Raw genomic sequence first — 18,037 nt, forward strand, 5'->3', positions numbered from 1 at the left:
GATGATGATAATAAAAAGGATGATAATACAATTATTTTACTTTTGAGACAAAGTAGTTTGGCAAGAGTTATAATCAGAGGTGCTTAATGAAGTAAAACCAAGTGTTTGGTAGAAATTACTAGTGAATTGGGTCGGAAATGACTTCAAGGTAAACATAACTTCAGGTGTATAATGCTCATGACCTGAGGCAATGTTGTTATGGAGGCGTTCGCTTCTGTCAAATGTAAACAACATTTGTCCTCTCGGCCACTACTACCCTCTGGAAATCGCTTTTTAAACACAAGGATTTAAGTTTGTTTTAATTGAGGTAAGAAAGCATGTCTTTCGAAACTGGAGAAAATTGTGTTAGGACAATTCTGTGTGATAGATTACTGAGCTGCGTAGCTTTATATAGGCTGGACAAGTTTAGGTGAAAAACACAAGAGGATGGCAAACTAGGTAAGCATTCATTTTAGGTTCTTTTAGCAGGTATCGTTAAAATAGTTTAATCCTACAGGATGCCCCGCAAAAAACCACTAAATTTTAGATTTACTTCATGTATTTTACACATACATTGGTAGAATTATATTGTATTTTACTTGGGACGATTGTAGAACGACGGGACAGGTTGCACAGACGTAAACTAACCTAACCTTTCCTAGAATGCCAGGTCCTGACCTAACCAGACTTTACCTTCCTAACTTCACTTAGGGCATCGGGCCCTGACCTGGCTGGCCTTGGGGAGGGCATTGCCCTCCTGGATTATATAGATAACGTAAGAATCCAGTGTCCTAGGTTGGGTGTGGTTAGGTTAGGCTAGGACACAACCCTATTTATTTTAATTTATAGTGCCTTAGGTTAGGTAAGGTTGGGGTTGGTCCAAGGGAACATTAATCAGCTTGTCTCTTTTTGTCTTTGTCATGACATCATTTCTAAACATGCAGGATTATCAAGACCTTTCAGTTTGACTTGGACCTATATTATTGTCCAAAATTTTTGCTCATAAAATAATAGCTTTTCTATTATTAAATTGTCATAATATTTTAAACTTGATTTTAAATGTTTGATAGCAAAGTCGTGTCGTGACCATTTATATTCAGTACATTTTCAAGTTCAAGTTTTACCTTATTAGCTCTTGGGTTTGCTATAAGGCGGCACCTCATTTAATCTCATTTGAAGGGCTTATTACGCTATGCACATTTAAATTAGTACACATTCTTTAAACTCTATTGAAATTTTTCTCCTAGTTTGTAAAACTAGAAATGGCTTTATACAGATATAAACTAGCTAGCCTATGATTCTTTCAGAGATTTTTACTGAGGATTTTAGTCATTCACTGCTGTTAACTATCATTATGGGCTGGCATATAGAACTGATTCATGAGACTTAAAACAATTGTCAGTTGTTGGACCATTTTATTCAGTAAAAATTATTATGTAGCACTAGGCTCTGGTATTAGGTAGTTTAACTGTACGACATTATCAGACATTTTAATTCTCACACAGCTGGCTTAGGTTTTGTTGAACAAGGGATGTTGGGTTGTCCAGTTCATATGTGGAAATTTTTTGCTTTAATTATGTTACTACAGTCGTAATGAGAACAGCGTTTGATTTGATCAAAAACTAAGTTAACTGTTCTCCTTTGAAACTTTGTTGTTATATGCTTGTAGTAGGCTGGTTTTTTGTAAAATATTATATGTTGTCAAGAAGCAGTTATCTGTAACACCTTAGTTGGAGTAAATGGATGGTTCCGTATTTAACAGTGTTCTAATCTTTCTGTCACTTCTTACAGCGAATGGAGGACATAACCAGGAAATATGGCTGCCCTTCAATTAGAAGATGGAAAATCTAAAATAAGTTTGAGTGAAGCCCACTTTTTTAGGTATGTATTATGGTTAAGATCTCGTAACACTGTAATGTTAAGTTTTTCTTTTACACACATATATATGTAGCCTTTTCATTTTTTAGTCTTTTTTTTTTTACATTTTTATTATCTGGAAACAATATGGAACCAATGTGGTTTTTAAGCTTAGCTCTATTAATTCATCAGTTTGAAATACTACAAGTTACTGAAATGAAATAAATTTGGTATATTGGGAATACAGCATTAGATTAATAACTTGATCACAAGATAGAAAGATCATCAATGTTTAGACTACAAATGCAATAAGTATGGTGTTTAGTACTCTTCAGAAGATTTCTAGCTTCATGTACTTTATATACAGCATGTACAGGGAAGAAAGTTTGTGACAGACTGCTATAGAGATACTCAGAGTCGAGTAATTAATGTGCCATCTAGGCTCCATCAGTCAAACCATTTAACCTGACATAACTCAAACCCAATGCCTTAGTGAGTTTGCAGAATTGAGTATTGTTGAATTCTTGTGATACTTTGTGAAAGACACCAGAACATTGATTTATGCAAGATAACCTGTTTGTAAGTTGTCTTAACAGGTGATCACTAGAACTGAATGGTTATAATGTGCTATACAGCTTTTCTTTGTGTCAAGAGATTACTACATTACTCAAAAGATGTTTGAACCTTAGTGTAATCTCAGTATGAGAAAAAATTTAAAAATCTTCAGGATATTGTCCCAAAGAATGGTGTTAGATTTGTTTCACAGGCAGTGGATGATCAATTTTGAAAACACAGATTTTAAGCTTCAAAGTTTTAATTGTGTGAACATTTTTTTCCAAATAGAATGAGTCTGGGGTTTGCATTTTCCAGATGTTATCTCTTGAAAGAAAAGCCTCAGGTATGGATGGGGTGAAATTTATTCACTTATGAGTAGCATTTAAAGTACAGTATAGCAATGCAAATCTAATTATAGTAATGAAAATTTAAATGTCACAGGTAATGTAATAAATGTTTATTTTGGCTGAAATGGCCACATGTCAACGTTAAAGGATTGGCTATTTGGTTGGTGGTTCTAACCATTTTGATAGGTTTATATATAAATTTGAATTTTTAATTATATTTTTATATGAGAGAATTTGTAATGGAGTGGCTATGTAGTGGTATAATTTTGACTTAATGGTTTGTGTTTACTTAAATGTGGTTGAAGATATAATGTTGTCTTTAGATTGCGTCTCCCTCTTCTTTTGGAACAAATTCTGTATGCAAATCCTTTGAGAGTCTGTTAGGTTTCACCTGGTGGTCACATTAAACTGCTTTATAATAATCCAGTAACAACTCTCTCATATGAATTCATTTTATTTATAAAGATTTATATATTAGGCTACATTGTGCTATTTTTTGTGTTTTCAAGAAAAATTTCTTTTCCAGCCTTCTAACTCAAGGAAACCTGTATACTCTTACACCCTTAACCGATGCCAAAGGATTAACTAAACTTCTTGTCGCAACATTACAAAGAAAGGTGGGTCAGACTTCCTGTTAAACTGACATAGGTCTGTATATTACATTCCATTGATGATAAATATAAATTTAAGCCATGAATGAACATACAATTTTCTTTTTAGTTAGTGTAACTTTCTCCAGTATTTATTCAACTGAAATGTCAGTAAATGCACTGTATAAAAATATTGCTAAGAAGTGTTAGGGAGATGATTATTGTTTTAGAATATACAATTGTTTTACCACAGTTTTACTTTTACGACTGTCATGTTGTTCCTACTAGGATACAAACCTCTGTTTTTAATGCGGATACACCTACAATAACATCTGTTCTGGTACTTGGTAACTTGCTAGTTAACTACCTTTCAAGCTTTCTGTTTTATCAGAATGCAGATATGTCTTGACAAATCAGTATTGCAGTACTGAAGGAAATAATGCATAAATAAAATAAGAGGTTTGTATTTATGAAACAAAAATTTATTTAAATTTTTTGTTTTTCTTACACTTTGTACCTTGAATGGTGTGGTCAATTAAAAATTAAGTCATTCAGTAGACAAAAGGATTCATTAGTTATTTCATCAGGTGAATACATGTATTACCCTCTTTGAAGGATACCTCCCTTACCCACCACATCATAATGCTGTTCCCTGTTTGTCCAAGTATATTGTTGTGGTTAGCTATAATCATCATTTCACTCCTCTGTTACATAAGATCACTGGATAAAGTTCATTGCATATTATTTGTAGCAAGATGTGGTATTTTTGTATGTTATGCAAGGGTGTTGTTATTTTTAAAATGCTTTAATTGATTTGAATAGGTTGAAAGTACAGGAATAAAAGTAACATTGTTTGTTGTGCTTGTTAGATAGTGCAGGCAATATACTGTATGCCATTATGTTTTATTTAGGAGAACTATACTATGGGCAATTTCTGATCTGTGTACTCAGGCAGAAAGCCAACTTACATAGAAATATTTTTGGCGTTATGCCAGTTGTTCTGCTTTATAAACAATTTTGCAACATTAGTCATATTTGTTTTTGCCTCGGTAGTGGTAGTTTCACATATCAGTGAATGTATCAAGTGGTTTTGTAGCCCTTGGAACAGTTTGAGCGCTCGTTTGGATATTTGGATTTCAGTGTGACCTCTTGCTGCTTGCACCAAGTATCAGTAACGTTCTTGTTTCCCTACGATATCTCTGATTTATTGGTGGTCACTCATCCATCTACTGACCAAATCTGGTGTTGCCCAGTTTCACTGATCGGAAAACTAGTATTGTATTAATGAATGTGTTACCATCATTGGCTCTTGTGACTTGCTGTAGCTTGTACCAGATTTTTAAGTACTGTTGCAAGAGAGTGGCATTGTATGGATGTATCCCATATTGGATCTGTTGACTTCAATCTCACAAGACCCCACTCTTAGCTGACCACTCCATTCTTGGTACAGTGGTGATAAATAGGATTAGATATTTGGAATAACTTCACATGAAAATTATTATAGTATTTTTTATAGTTGATGGTAACAGAACGGCCTAGTAAAGACAAGTTGTAATATGACTTGTTATTAATTATCATATTCAAAATTGTTTGTAATGGTGCTTATGCAAGAGAAATGTAGATGGTGCACTACTTTTATTTTATTATGTATAAGAGAATAGAGTTTATGGTATGAACCAGTAAGTTTTGTTACTCTAAAGTCCAGTGCAGTTGTGTAATTTATGCTAAATTTCAGATATACTGCATAGAATATAGCAATGGTAGACCATTGATGAGAGAAGTTCCCTTTACCTACATTCCAGGTAAGTTCCTGCCACTACAGTACCACTTCCATGCAATGTATCTTGCTTCAAGACTTGAAGATTTTCTGCCTTACTTTTCATGTTTCCTTTGATCTCTTCTTACCTAGCTGTCCAACTAAATTATCTTTACTTTCCTTCAGTTTTTGCCTTACATTCAAGGGGAAGTCATTTGGGCCAGCTAATAGGTAATCTAGAAATGATTCATTGGTTTGGTTGTAATGTTTTCCTGTGTTTAGCTATAAAAACAATAGTAATGAATTCAGTATTAAAATACAGTGCCTTTATTTGTAATATTGGTTCATTCATGATGTAAACCAAAGAACATTCTGATCAGGAAAGATTTTACCATATAATATTCTGTGATATGGTATATATTTTATGTACTTTAATATCATTAACAAAAAAGACCTAAAGGATTGTAATGGTCAACAATACAAACAATTTAAAGAAATGCTTACATTTACAGTAAGGTTAATTATACGAATATACTATGCATTTTTATTGGATATTTTGAATAAATTCAGATATATTTTATATTATTTTTTCAATGCCTTTTCATAAAATTTCAGTCATAGCTGTGTATATTCTCTAGGGGAGGGTGAATTAGCTTATGACAGATAATGTACTTGGCTTATGTAAATGATGGTGGTATGTTGTAAATGAAATGTAGACTTCTCCAGTCTTTCTTGTTCATCGTTACAGTTACAGTATTAAAATTGGGTACTGTACATATGTTTTTTTGTTATGGCCAAACATGGTATTTTATATGCTGAAAGCTTGTTAACCAACATTGACATGTGAATGGTAGCCCGATGCTTTGATGTATAATACATCCTAGACTAACTCTGGATTGCCTATAAAAGCTGGGTTTGACTTTACACACAGCACTGTATAATATGATAAACTCATTATCTTCTAAAACATTATATAAGTGTACTGTATATGGAAGTGGTATGCATATGATGATTTAATGTTTCTTTTGTAGGTTGTGCAGAAATTGTTTCAATTGATGCTGTGAATAGATCCATTATTCAAGAAGATTTTATTGTTGGAATTACAATAATCAAAGTAAGTGCTACAGTGATTTAGGTGAAACGTAAGCATGGATTTGTAAGATGTTATGCACTGTTGATGTAGATAAGATTTCTTAAAAAAGAAAAATTTATTTTTTGTACAAATTCATTATTTTTTAGTAGCCTAATCCTGTGATCCACAGCTTCGGAATTCAACAACTTTCTGTGGGTCAGGTATGGTATCTGGACCCCAATACTTCTCTCATAGAAAATAGTCACTCTGTGTTGTCTGACCTTCCCATGAGAGATACGGCATTGGGAGGAGGGCTAGTTTAGGTCAAGTAATGGGTTTGCTTAGAGAAACCAAATTTGTTAATAAAATTGTATTTGTTTTGACACAGCACATTGCTTTACAATAACCTGAGTAGCCTTTTAGGGTGGGATAGCCTCTTATCATCTTGAAGTATTCAGCTTGAAGGACTGGAGATCCGGTTTTGAAAATACTGTATTGTGAAAAACAAAGGATGATTCCAATAGTGTAGCACCAATTAAAGGTCGTGGGTTGGACATGATTCTTCTTAGTTAGATTTTAGTTTGCATTCCTCCCATTCCAACTAGAGTATGAGATATTATTCATGTGCCCTTGTCCAAGAAGCATAGACATATACACCCCTGAAATTAAGTTCCCAGAGTAGAAAATGTTATGAGGAAGAGGAGGATTAGTTGATACAGGAACTGTAGTCAGGCTGACACATATTTCTGGAAACTCACTTGAAGTAGCATGCTTAAGGATCAATAGATATTTCACTTATGTTTTTTGTAATCATTTTATAATTTCTCCCAACAGAAAGATGATACTACTGGTCAGCAATCATGTTTTTTCAACGTTTACTCAGACTGGGATATGACGTGTGATAGTGCCTTGGATGTAGTGTCACAAAACTGCTTACCTTTGGAATTAAAATTTGTACCTTATCATCTTTACCACACAAAGACATATGGCAAGAGTGGATGGGAAGTAAGTTTTTGTTCAGTTTTGGCAATATGTATCAGTATTTTTTGTCCAGATTTAATAAATTATTAACTCTTCCATTTTAGTTTCAAATATTTTCTCATGTAAGGCTGTGTAAGCAATAGTAGCATTACTATTTTTTTTAATTCTTACAGTCTGCCTTGTTGTCAGCTTTAGCACCGGCAATACTAGGCAAGCTGCATGGTTTCTCATACCGAGACTGGCTTTTGGAGGGATGGGGTATATTCATTCTGTTAGTTTCTGAGTTTGTGGCAAAACATGACAGCCCATCAGTTCTTCCCCCTAGGTTTGAAAGTTTCTGTATCCCATCCTCCAGGAGTTCGTAGGCAGAGATCAAGATGAGATGATTATGTGTCTAGTACTAAGTTTGTTTTGCTAGCTGGCAACTGTATAGATCAATAGAAGGCGATTGCTAGACTCCTGGTACAGAAGAATATCCTATTATTGAACAGAGCAAAATATTCTGCTGTGTATGAGTCATATATCGCTCTGTGCAGCAGAGGCATAAGCTTAAAAAGAAAATTGAAGAGATTATAAAAAGTTGTCTTTAAAAACGGAAACATTCATGGCTGGTGTGCATTAAGGGGATAATAAAAATGAGGAAGCTGCTAAGGGTACTGCTGTCCAGAAACTAGAAAGTACACAGGTCTCAAATCCTTCAATAGTTTGGACAAGTGGGGTGAAGGGAAAAGAAGTAGTTAGTAAGAAAAGTAAGGAATTAGTATGAAGACTTGTTGGAAAACAAGAAAATAATGGAAGAAGGGCATAGATAAAGACATGAACTACTGTAGATGGTAATTCTGGCAGAATGTGTGGGAAGGGAAACATACATATTGATGTTAATGATGATGATATTGGCGAATTATAAGCATTGTTAGTATTAATTTGTGTAAATGTTCATTTGCAGAATAATTTCTACATGGATACTTTTATTAAAAGTGGAGATTAATTCTCTTCAAGATGTGAATTACTACAACCTTAAGCAGTATGTCTGCATATAAGATTCATACCATTTCTTTGCTAGATATGCATTCTTCCTGTATAAATTTTATACGCATCTTACTAATCATTTTATTTATACAGACTGTATGGCTACTGAGTGGCAGTGACGGTTGTATTCACATATATCAAAGTGATGATGAAAGTCACGGCTACCAAGAAGCAGATACTTACTGTGCATTTCCAGAATTTGAAGAGGTTGAGGGAATTACACTTTGCATTGATGTGCTTTATTCGACAGATAATAAAAGGTAAGGGTTTATGGAACCAGTAATCTTCTATTATATTAATTTCCTTGGCTGGAGTCTTTAAGACAGATATGGGAATGGTATGGATATGGGTATGGGTATCAGTATGGTATGGGTATGGGTATAGATATGGGTATGGTACAGATATGGGTAGGGGTATGATACAGGTATGGTTATGGGTATGGGAACTATGGGTACCGATTATCTACTAGTATTATATTAATTTCTTTGGTAATGGGTCTGTGTGTGGGTATGAGATATGGGTAAGATGGTAATCCAGTGGGTCTTTCTCCAGAATGCTTCAGGAGGTGATGGGTAGACTTCAAGAAGACGTTATAATCCAATGGGCATTTCTCCAGGAATGCCTCAGGTAAAGGACCCTGGTTATTCAAGAAGACATTATAATTCAATGTAATGGGAGGTGAAGATGATGGGACCCTAGAGTCTTTAAGACTTCAAGAAGACGTTATAATCCAATGCTCCAAATGCTTCAGGAGGTGAAGACAACTTCAGAGGATCCTGGGGTCTTTAAGACTTCAAGAAGACGTTATAATCCAATGGGCGTTTCTCCAGGAATGCTTCAGGAGGTGAAGACAACTTCAAAGGACCCTAGAGTCTTTAAGACTTCAAGAAGACGTTATAATCCAATGGGCATTTCTCCAGGAATGCTTCAGGAGGTGAAGACAACTCTGTCTTTAAGACTTCAAGAAGACGTTATAATCCAATGGGCCTTTCTCCAGGGTTCAGGAGGTGAAGACAACTTCAAAGGCCCTAGAGTCTTTATGAAGACGTTATAATCCAATGTTTCTCCAGGAATGCTTCAGGTATGGATCCTAGGGTCTTAAGACTTCAAGAAGATGTTATGGGCCTTTCTCCAGGAATGCTGGGGCTGAAGATGGCTTCATGGATAAGATGGTATAGGTCCATGGGTATGAGACATTTGTTCGTTATGGTACAGGGTATGGATATGGGTAGGGTTAATTTATATGGGTATGGGTATGGTACAGATATGGGTATGGGTATGAGAATGGTATGGTATGGATATGGGTATAGGTATGGGTATGGTTATGGTACAGGTATGGATATGGGCAGATATGGGAATGGTACAGATATGGGTATGGGTATGATACAGATATGGTTATGGGTATGGGAACTAGCAAATGCAAGCGATAGCGAGTGTCTTCTAGTAACTCTAGGACTGTAAGTTGGTGATTCAGGTATTGGCATTTTCTGGCTGGCTCCCATTTAATTTCTCTCAAGTGTCTTAATCTCTGACACAGCTCACCTTGGTTTATTAAAGTGTAATTAAAAATCTCACCTCTAACAATATTGCTGACATTAGGATATTTGAAATCTGTCTGAGAGAGATCAAATAGTTCAAAATGATAAATATGCCAAAAAAAAAAATTTTTTTGCTTTATCATAGGTACTAAGTATAGGTTTCATTCATCATTTTCATAATTTTGCTCATATTTCGTGTTGTTCGCCTTTGTTTCTTTCTTAAATGAATACAGAGGTAATATTTTTAACTGATGACCTTCCCTTATCACTAAGCTTTGAAATATCTTCTTTCTTTATTTTTGGTCCTATAACTTTGTCTTTGACAAAGGTGGTTGTTAATTTTTTTTGGGGGGTGATGTGCCATTTTTTTTTTATTATTTTTCCGTTCATCATGGTCATTTGGTTTTTCTTCCATTCATCTCTTTATTAGACTGCTTATAGAAAAAATATCTAACTATAGTGTTGAGTCCTTGTACTTAAATGTTTGTTGTAAATTTGAAAATTCATCATCATTGATACTCTAATTTACAATGATGCTATTTTTCAACGGGTTTTAAATGGTCTCGTTCTGTTTCAGGAGGGTAACTGCTACTAGTGGGGAGAATGGTAAAGTACATATGTTTTTGGTGAACTTAGAATCCACTCCTAAAATAGAAGCAAGCAAAGTTATGGAGTGGGATTATCCTTCCCCATCTGTCAAGATTTTTAACCAAACTACCAATGTTGCTGTGCCAGAGATCCTTCAAGGTATGGTTTCATATAGACTGAAATGCATTTGAGGTACTGAAAATAAAATTGAACTTGAAAGAAGTTACAGATAGCAAAATTAAGTTTTTTATAAATTTAATTTCATTTACAAAGTATAAAATTAATTTCTCAATACAAACTGATGACTTATAGTACCAGTTTTCCTTTTTCAGTGATAAAAAAATCTTATCTGGAGAAAAAAAAACAAGAGTAATGCAATTACGTGAATATTTTATATTTGTATTAAAAATATTTTATTGTGCCCTTTTAGAAGAAGGTAAATTTGTATAATCACAAACCCATAAGTCTTAGTGTAAAATTTCAGTTCAATATGGAAAATTCGAGTTGTCAGAATCCACAGACTGCTTAAGTGAGGTAACTGGAAAAAACTGGTACAAGAAATAAATGCTACAGACAATATGTACACCCAGGTAGGCAGCTTACATATTTTCAGAGCACCTACAACAAGAGTTAAACAGTAGGTCTGTCTTGTATGAGTGTACATCCAACTTGTAAGATAGCCGCTCACATGGCTAATCAGCTCGCCTCTAATGTAGAAGCAGATAACCCTTGGAGATTTTGTACTGAGCATTTTATAATGGGGAATGTAAGATAGAGTGAAAGGAAGGTGGTAAGCGCTCCATCTTTCTAGTTTACTTTGCTGTTATCGTGCTGAATGGCCTCCCCACCTTTAGTGCAAAGCCATTTTTCTCATTAAATCTTAAAATGTTATTGGAAAATAAGCTTTATGGAAATGAAATGCCTAGTTTTAAGTAATGATAAGTGATCTAAGCACACACAAGTAAGCTAGCCTGGCCCAAGTTGAACAAAAACTTCACATTGAGATGAATTTTCCCAATCACAGGGTATAGTAAGTGTATTAAGCACAATTAAAGTATGATAGCCTGGCTCAGGGTCAACAAAAACTCCATCATTCAGAGTATGATGATTTTGCCCAACTGTTTACCATAGTGTAAGTGTTCTGAGCACATTTAGTGTGACAGACTTTCAGAAGGTGTGGTTTTGTTTTAATATTTTTTTAATGTATTTTTTTTTTTAAATGTACCCCTGTTGTAAGGAAAGGAACACTTGTAGTACCAGTCAACCAAGTGTCGAAAAAGTTTCACCTTTTGAAGTTTGGTGTAAAACAAAGATTAGCCTTGGTATGAGAAACACCTTATATACAATTTGCTGTTTTGAAAAACACTTTTGACCATATGTAAATCTTGCAAACAGCTAGGATGCATTTTATTTTTTTGTCGGAGATACATTAGTGTTTAGACACGAAAATAATTGAATTTTATGTATTTACAGCTTTTGTTTCAAAGAAAGAGGATACAACTAGTGACCAAAAGATGTCCCCTTTGATTGCTGTAGCAAATAGCCTTGAATCCTGCTTTGTCTACAGGTAAAATATGCTTCATACATGTATTTATTGAATCTTGATCAGTATAGTTTTCCTGTCTTTAAAATTAATTTTCACAAGATTCTTCCTTGCCTCACCTTTGATTCAAGTAAAAGTTTAATCAAAACATATTTTATAATTTCTAAATCAATTTTACTGCAATCAAATCATAGCCACAATCTCTGTGCTCTAATAGGCTTGCCTGAAGGACTTGTTCTGAAATTAAATTAGGTGGAAGGTTAAGCAAGATAAAATTAGAATGGAATTGGCTGGCTAAATCAGAGATCAAAGGAAGAATGGAATGCAGCAGGGGCTTAAGGGATGCTGTAAAGAATCTTAGTGCCACATACATATATTGTAAGTTGTTTTTCCCCAGGCATTCTTAGTGAATAGTATTGTATGAGATATATGAGGGGATCTTTGCCAACTTGAGAGGACTCAGTCTCTCACTCCATATGATAACAATTTTGCTATTCGTAAATATATATGTGGTAGCCCAGTTTTACCTCAGTATAAAGTTATTACATTTATTTAAAGAACTAATATTTGTCTTTTTAAAGAACTAACTTTTCATTGTGCTCTACCCGTGTACACCTGGTATGTTCACTACATCCTCCGCTAGCTATTTCTCATTGATTTTCACACATTTTCCCCTTCTTTTGTTATGCAAGAGAACAACTTATTTTCTAAACTGTGTAATCGATTATTGTATGTATGCTACTTCCATTTCCAGGGATGTTTTTGATAATTGTCAAGGCTGCTTACTTCAGGACACTGACATAAATGATGTTGTCACTTGCTGTATTGTCTGTGATATTGATCAAGACGGTGAACTTGAAGTGTTGATTGGAACTTATGGACAGGTAAGGACAGATTTCACCTCTTCATTTTTTATAATGTAATAACAGTTGAATTAGGCCACCAAGTTAAATTTCTTAACCTGAAGGAGTCATTCTGAGCAAATAGCTAATGTAGTATCCATGTATGCAGTTAAAGCTTGCATTATATGATCTGAAAAATATTCTGTTCAATTTAATGATAGCAACAAGTAGAAAATATGTATATATTATTTTAGAGCCACAGGTTTATACTGATTTTTCTCTTCGAGTCAAAATGACTAAACAGGTTTCTGATTTTCCTTTATCTGACACACTTTTCATTTTAATTTAGAAATCAAAAAAGAAATCAAAGTTAAAGAAATCAAATTAACTAAGAAAAAACAATCAGATAAGGAAAAACTAATGCATGAAACCAAACTTCTAGAAATATTTGTTAAAATTTGATAGAATGTATTTCATTTAGAATTTAAAGTACTTGATAAAAATTAGGTAAAAACTTCATGGGTAAAAATGATACACTTGAAAACCACTCAGCAATAAAAACGTAATGTATCATAGTGGCTATTTAAAGAAAACATGAGATAAACGAATTCATAAGAAAATTGGTCCAACAGGAGAGGAGACTTTAGTATGCATTCTTTCTGCCTTGGTTTTTTAATTGCTTTCAAATGAATTATCATGTTACTTTCATACTTATCATTACTAATAATTTAACAGGAAAATAACCAAGGCTAGCATTAAGATATTTCTGGACTGGTCTGAATAGCATTCTCCAGTCAGTCCAATTTTACCATATAAGGTGTTGCTTGGTTGTAAATGATGTGAAATCCCTATGCATGAAAGGTTTAAAGAAATGAAAGCTTCAAGAATGTCATATATTTTATTTTACACTAGCTATTGTTTGCAGATCTTGATCAGGGAACACTACATTTATAATAAATTTTCACACAGACTTAGTCCTTTTTACTTTGAACAAATCTGTGTGTAGTACTTTATGTATATATTAAGTCTGAAAATAAATGAGTAAAGTAAAATTAAACAATTTGTGTCATCTTGCAGGTCATACTTATTTACAAGAACAATGAGGAAACTGGGCAGTGGGAACTTTACCATTCAGTGACACTACCCTGTCCAGTTTTAGCGATGGTTCATTGTGATGTCATGGGTGATGGTTCCTTGCAGCTTATTGTTATGACGACCATTGGGATACACATTTTCCAGGTAAATCTAGTACTCTTTGGGATAAAAGGATTGTTATACTTTCTAAAATAAGTTTCACATATTTCTATCATATTCCGTTACTATATGAAAATTAATGCATTTGTTTGGTAGCTTACCAAAATTAATGTGTTCCTCTTTACCAGCCTGATCCGTGGGAACTTGCAGCTTTGTTGTTGAACAGATTGGAAAAGCTGTGTGATCATACTTATGTCAATGGCTATACAAGTCAGGAACTAACAGGAAAATAGTGATGGACTTCAAGACGTGTTATTGTAACTGATATTGATAGTGGTAAGCCTCTGTGGTGCATATACACTTCCCTTCAGACAGTATGGGACACAATATGCGCGGTGTACTGTATTTTTTTTTTTTATAAGCATTCGGTAACATTGATGCCATTCTAGTAATATGAGATTGGCAATTAAGTAACTGACAACATGCATGAGTATTTACCTTAAGTTTTCATATGCTATTTGCTTGAAATTATGTTTTCATCTTTTTTGGACCACTGTTGTGAATATCTTAATATTTTGTGCAATACTTCACTGTGGATGATTCAGTATTTTTTTAAACACTTCAATAAGTGTCAGTTTGATTAATTTTAGCATGTACATTATGTATTCAATCCACAGTATTTTTTAAACACTTCAACAAGTGTCAGTTAGATTAATTTTAGCATACACATCATGTATTCAGTTTGTCATCATACTCTTAGAAATTAATAGCTGTGTCAACATACTCTTCTCAGAAATTTATAGAACTTTTGTATTACAGTGGTCAACATCATGAAGTAATTTCTCAAATGCAATATATTTTAGGTAGGTCTTACAAATATCTGAGACTTACAAAATAAAAAAATAACAATACTGTACAGTAAATATATACATGTCAAATACAGTTGTGGAAGTTCACTTAAGAGATCATTACTTAGGTAATTACTTCATTGTTTAACTATTAATAGTTCTAATAATTGTTAAATTTAAATTTTGCAGGGTGCAATCCAGCAACACTCATGCATTGTGTATTAGTTAGTTTGTAATGAATAACATTTGGAGAAGGACTGCTAAAAGAAAAAATAGGCCATAAATGTTACTTTGAATGCTGTTATATATATTGTTATACACCTCTGTAGATTGTTATACTTTATGGAAGGTTTGTACAGTATTTTTTAATATAGACTGAATAAAATTTCACATTAATGCAAATTTACTTCCCAGGCAGATGCACAAAAACTAATGAGAAAGTATTTTTCTTATTAAATGCAAAGAATTTTACTTTATTTGGCTCTTTGTGATGAATAGCTGAGAGATGGAGTTATAACTGAACACAGTAGCATAATGTCCAAGTTGAGTGCTTTGTGGGGTGAATGACAGAATGAATCATAACCTTTTGAGTTATGAAGCCATGCACTGAGGCACTTTCAGCCATTCAGTGCTTCAGACAGGGCAGAGGGAGTTGGAATAGTTGGACAGCAAGACTGAGAGACCCAATAAATAATTGAGATGAATTACAGCGATTTAAAGGTAAAACATTGAGAATACTCGACATCTGCACTAAGAAGTAATACAGGCTGGACAGCAGGATGGATGAAAGGAAGCAGGAATGAATGTAAAGCAAAAGGCCGAAAAGATTATGCAGCTAGGGGATGAGGGGTTGCTGTGAACACCCTTAAGTAATGCCAATACAGTAGTGCATTGTGCAAGGTGCACTGATGGCATTAACCCCCTACGGGGTTTTTGGCAAACTTAGTAAGACAGTAAATAGTTGTGAAGTAAAAATTACAATCCTGAATGTATTCATACTAAGAATAAACCTCTTGTACTAGTGATACTAAGAGTCACTATTTAAGTGGAAAGACTTACAACTGCTTATCAGTCTGTCCTATTAGATATCTGAAAAATAAGTTGGTAATTAAATAAAAAAATATCTCTATATATAAAGATCTAAGGTATCCTCTACAGTATGGTCACCAGAAAATACTTGCCCTTGGTCAAGTAGCAAAACACTCAATGCAGTTATGAAGGAAGGAAGGTAGATGATGATAAGAGTAAGGTGATTGTTAACTATGTATACACAACTACAAAAAACAGTCCATGAAACAATGGGTAATGCTGTGCAGATAAAAGAAGTACCATTAGCATTGTTTTGTATTTATGATTCCGTAAGAGTTATTTGTTCCAACACAAATACTACCTACATTTTTGTATGTGGAGCTTCCTCCAGGTCCCAAAAATGACTAGCCCCTCCGCTTCCCCGGCAAGCCAAGTACTCTGTCCTGGCAAAGCCTGCCTCCCTTCCCAGGAATGTGAATGCGGCAGTTTGCAGCTTGTCGGGCAGCCCCCCTTGGACAGTCTACGGCAGGCTGGCTCTAGATTCACTAGTGGCGAAATTTTGGCAATACTTATGAAAGGTAAAGACTACTGTGAAATTCCAAAATAACTGGTGGGCAAGTTGTTATCTTGGTAACTAGGTGGTTAACTATCAGTGAGTGAGTTAGGGGGGTGGGCAGGGTTTGTTATAGAAAGGGTTAAATAAAGCACTCCAAGTTCATATAACTAAGAATTTGTGATTTGTTCTTATGGAGATAAAAACTTTCGTCTTTCATACGGAAACTCACTCCTTAGGTGGAAGGTACTGTCTGAAGATCATGACTGCTATTATCCTACCCATTTGGATATGTCAGATTCCCTGACACATGGGAGCAGATGGATAACTTCTGTAACCATGCTGGGTTAGCCTATATGATGCTGAGGCTAACAAGATCTTGTACCAGAGTTTGGCTTTATAGTACCCTTGTTCCTAGAAAATTTAGAAGAACCCAAGATTCCTGCAGGTCTAGGGAAGACCAGCTTGGAATGCAGCAATACTGTCAAGTAGACCCGGTGATGATAATTCTTGAATTCCGCCCACCCCCTTGTCTAAGGGGAGAAGGTGGTCCTATTTACGAACTACAATTGTCAAGAGACAGAATGCCATGTTATGTAATCCAACTGCATCTGGCTGGACTACCACATGTTCAGCTGTAAGTTGCTATATGGAAGAGGATAAATGGAAAGACCTTTCACAATGGTAAATCTTAGGCAAGATGTTACTGTGTCCTTAATGGAGCTTTGGTAGCTGAATAACATGCTAAGTAGCCATCATAGGTCTTAAAGAAAAAGTATCAAAGATAGGCAGTATAGGCTGTAGGGGCACAAACAACCGTAATGTAAGAAATTGTGTATACATGTCCATGCTCACCATTCCAGTAGTGTGATAATACAAACACCCCTACATTCTATACACTTCCCCTGCATCAACTGGTACTTGTTAGTACTGTAGCTGCAAGTGAAGGTGTCGTACTTTAGGACGATAAAAGGTACCTAGACATGAGCATATTTGTGATCCAGGGAAAGAGGATAAGACACAAGGGGTAAAGAAATGTAAGCATATGATAAGCCTTTCCACCAAGATCCTCTACTAACCTCTAATAATCCTCTAAGGAGAGCAGGGTGTACAAAAGTGTAGTATATGAAGATTGAAAAAAAAGGTGTTAGCACGAGCAGAACACCAACAAAAGGTAGCCTTCATACAGACTGGCCAGTATGGGGGGAACACCTTGTACCTCCCTTGGGAAGTCCAACTAGTTGTTGGTAAAATTCATGACTAGCCAACAGATTCTCCTGACGTCAGTCCATAGAAGGGAACAGAGACTTGCGTTTCTTTTACAGGAGAAAGGAATGCTCACAAAAAATCAAGAAAAATAACTCTGAAATCAATACTGATGACCCCCCCCAAACTTCTCATGCAGTCCAAAGACTGAGAAGGAAAAAGAAAGCAGGAACGGCAGAGACAGTAACCCTGTGCTTCCCTCTGAAAAGGGTCACATGAACAACTCCAACATAGCCAATTTATGAGACTTCATAACTGAGACTGTTTTTTTAGCTTAATCAAAAGTCTTACTGAAATGGCAAAGTTTAAAGCAGTAAACTGTATATACTCTTTAAATTACCACAACATAGTGAACCTGACAGCTAAATATCAGCATGCTATACTTATATAAAGATATAGCTTGCTGCTAGAAAAGCAAAATAATCCTGTTAATCTAATATCACCGAAATACTGACCACCAACCAAACACA

The 18,037-nt window shown here is 34.8% G+C and overlaps 1 protein-coding gene across 3 annotated transcripts; it reads left to right on the forward strand.

The window, feature by feature from the left end:
- LOC136853709 (KICSTOR complex protein kaptin-like) lies at positions 1–15,115 on the forward strand. Of its 3 annotated transcripts, XM_067129680.1 has the most exons (13): positions 166–307; positions 1,771–1,860; positions 3,265–3,355; positions 5,064–5,130; positions 6,116–6,198; positions 6,991–7,161; positions 8,260–8,426; positions 10,282–10,451; positions 11,766–11,859; positions 12,590–12,719; positions 13,755–13,916; positions 14,060–14,207; positions 14,909–15,115. In XM_067129680.1, exons 2-12 carry the CDS (start codon positions 1,796–1,798, stop codon positions 14,162–14,164), a joined length of 1,305 nt encoding a protein of 434 aa, XP_066985781.1. In that variant the 5' UTR covers positions 166–307; positions 1,771–1,795; the 3' UTR covers positions 14,165–14,207; positions 14,909–15,115. The 3 variants fall into 3 exon arrangements, with proteins under 3 accessions (XP_066985780.1, XP_066985781.1, XP_066985779.1); XM_067129679.1 differs by lacking the exon at positions 166–307 and adding an exon at positions 1–148 and having other exon boundaries at positions 14,060–15,115; XM_067129678.1 differs by having other exon boundaries at positions 262–438; positions 14,060–15,115.
- Positions 15,116–18,037: the final 2,922 nt, after the last annotated feature.

The sequence above is a fragment of the Macrobrachium rosenbergii genome, chromosome 27 (assembly GCF_040412425.1).
Source record: "Macrobrachium rosenbergii isolate ZJJX-2024 chromosome 27, ASM4041242v1, whole genome shotgun sequence".
NCBI lineage: Eukaryota > Metazoa > Arthropoda > Malacostraca > Decapoda > Palaemonidae > Macrobrachium > Macrobrachium rosenbergii.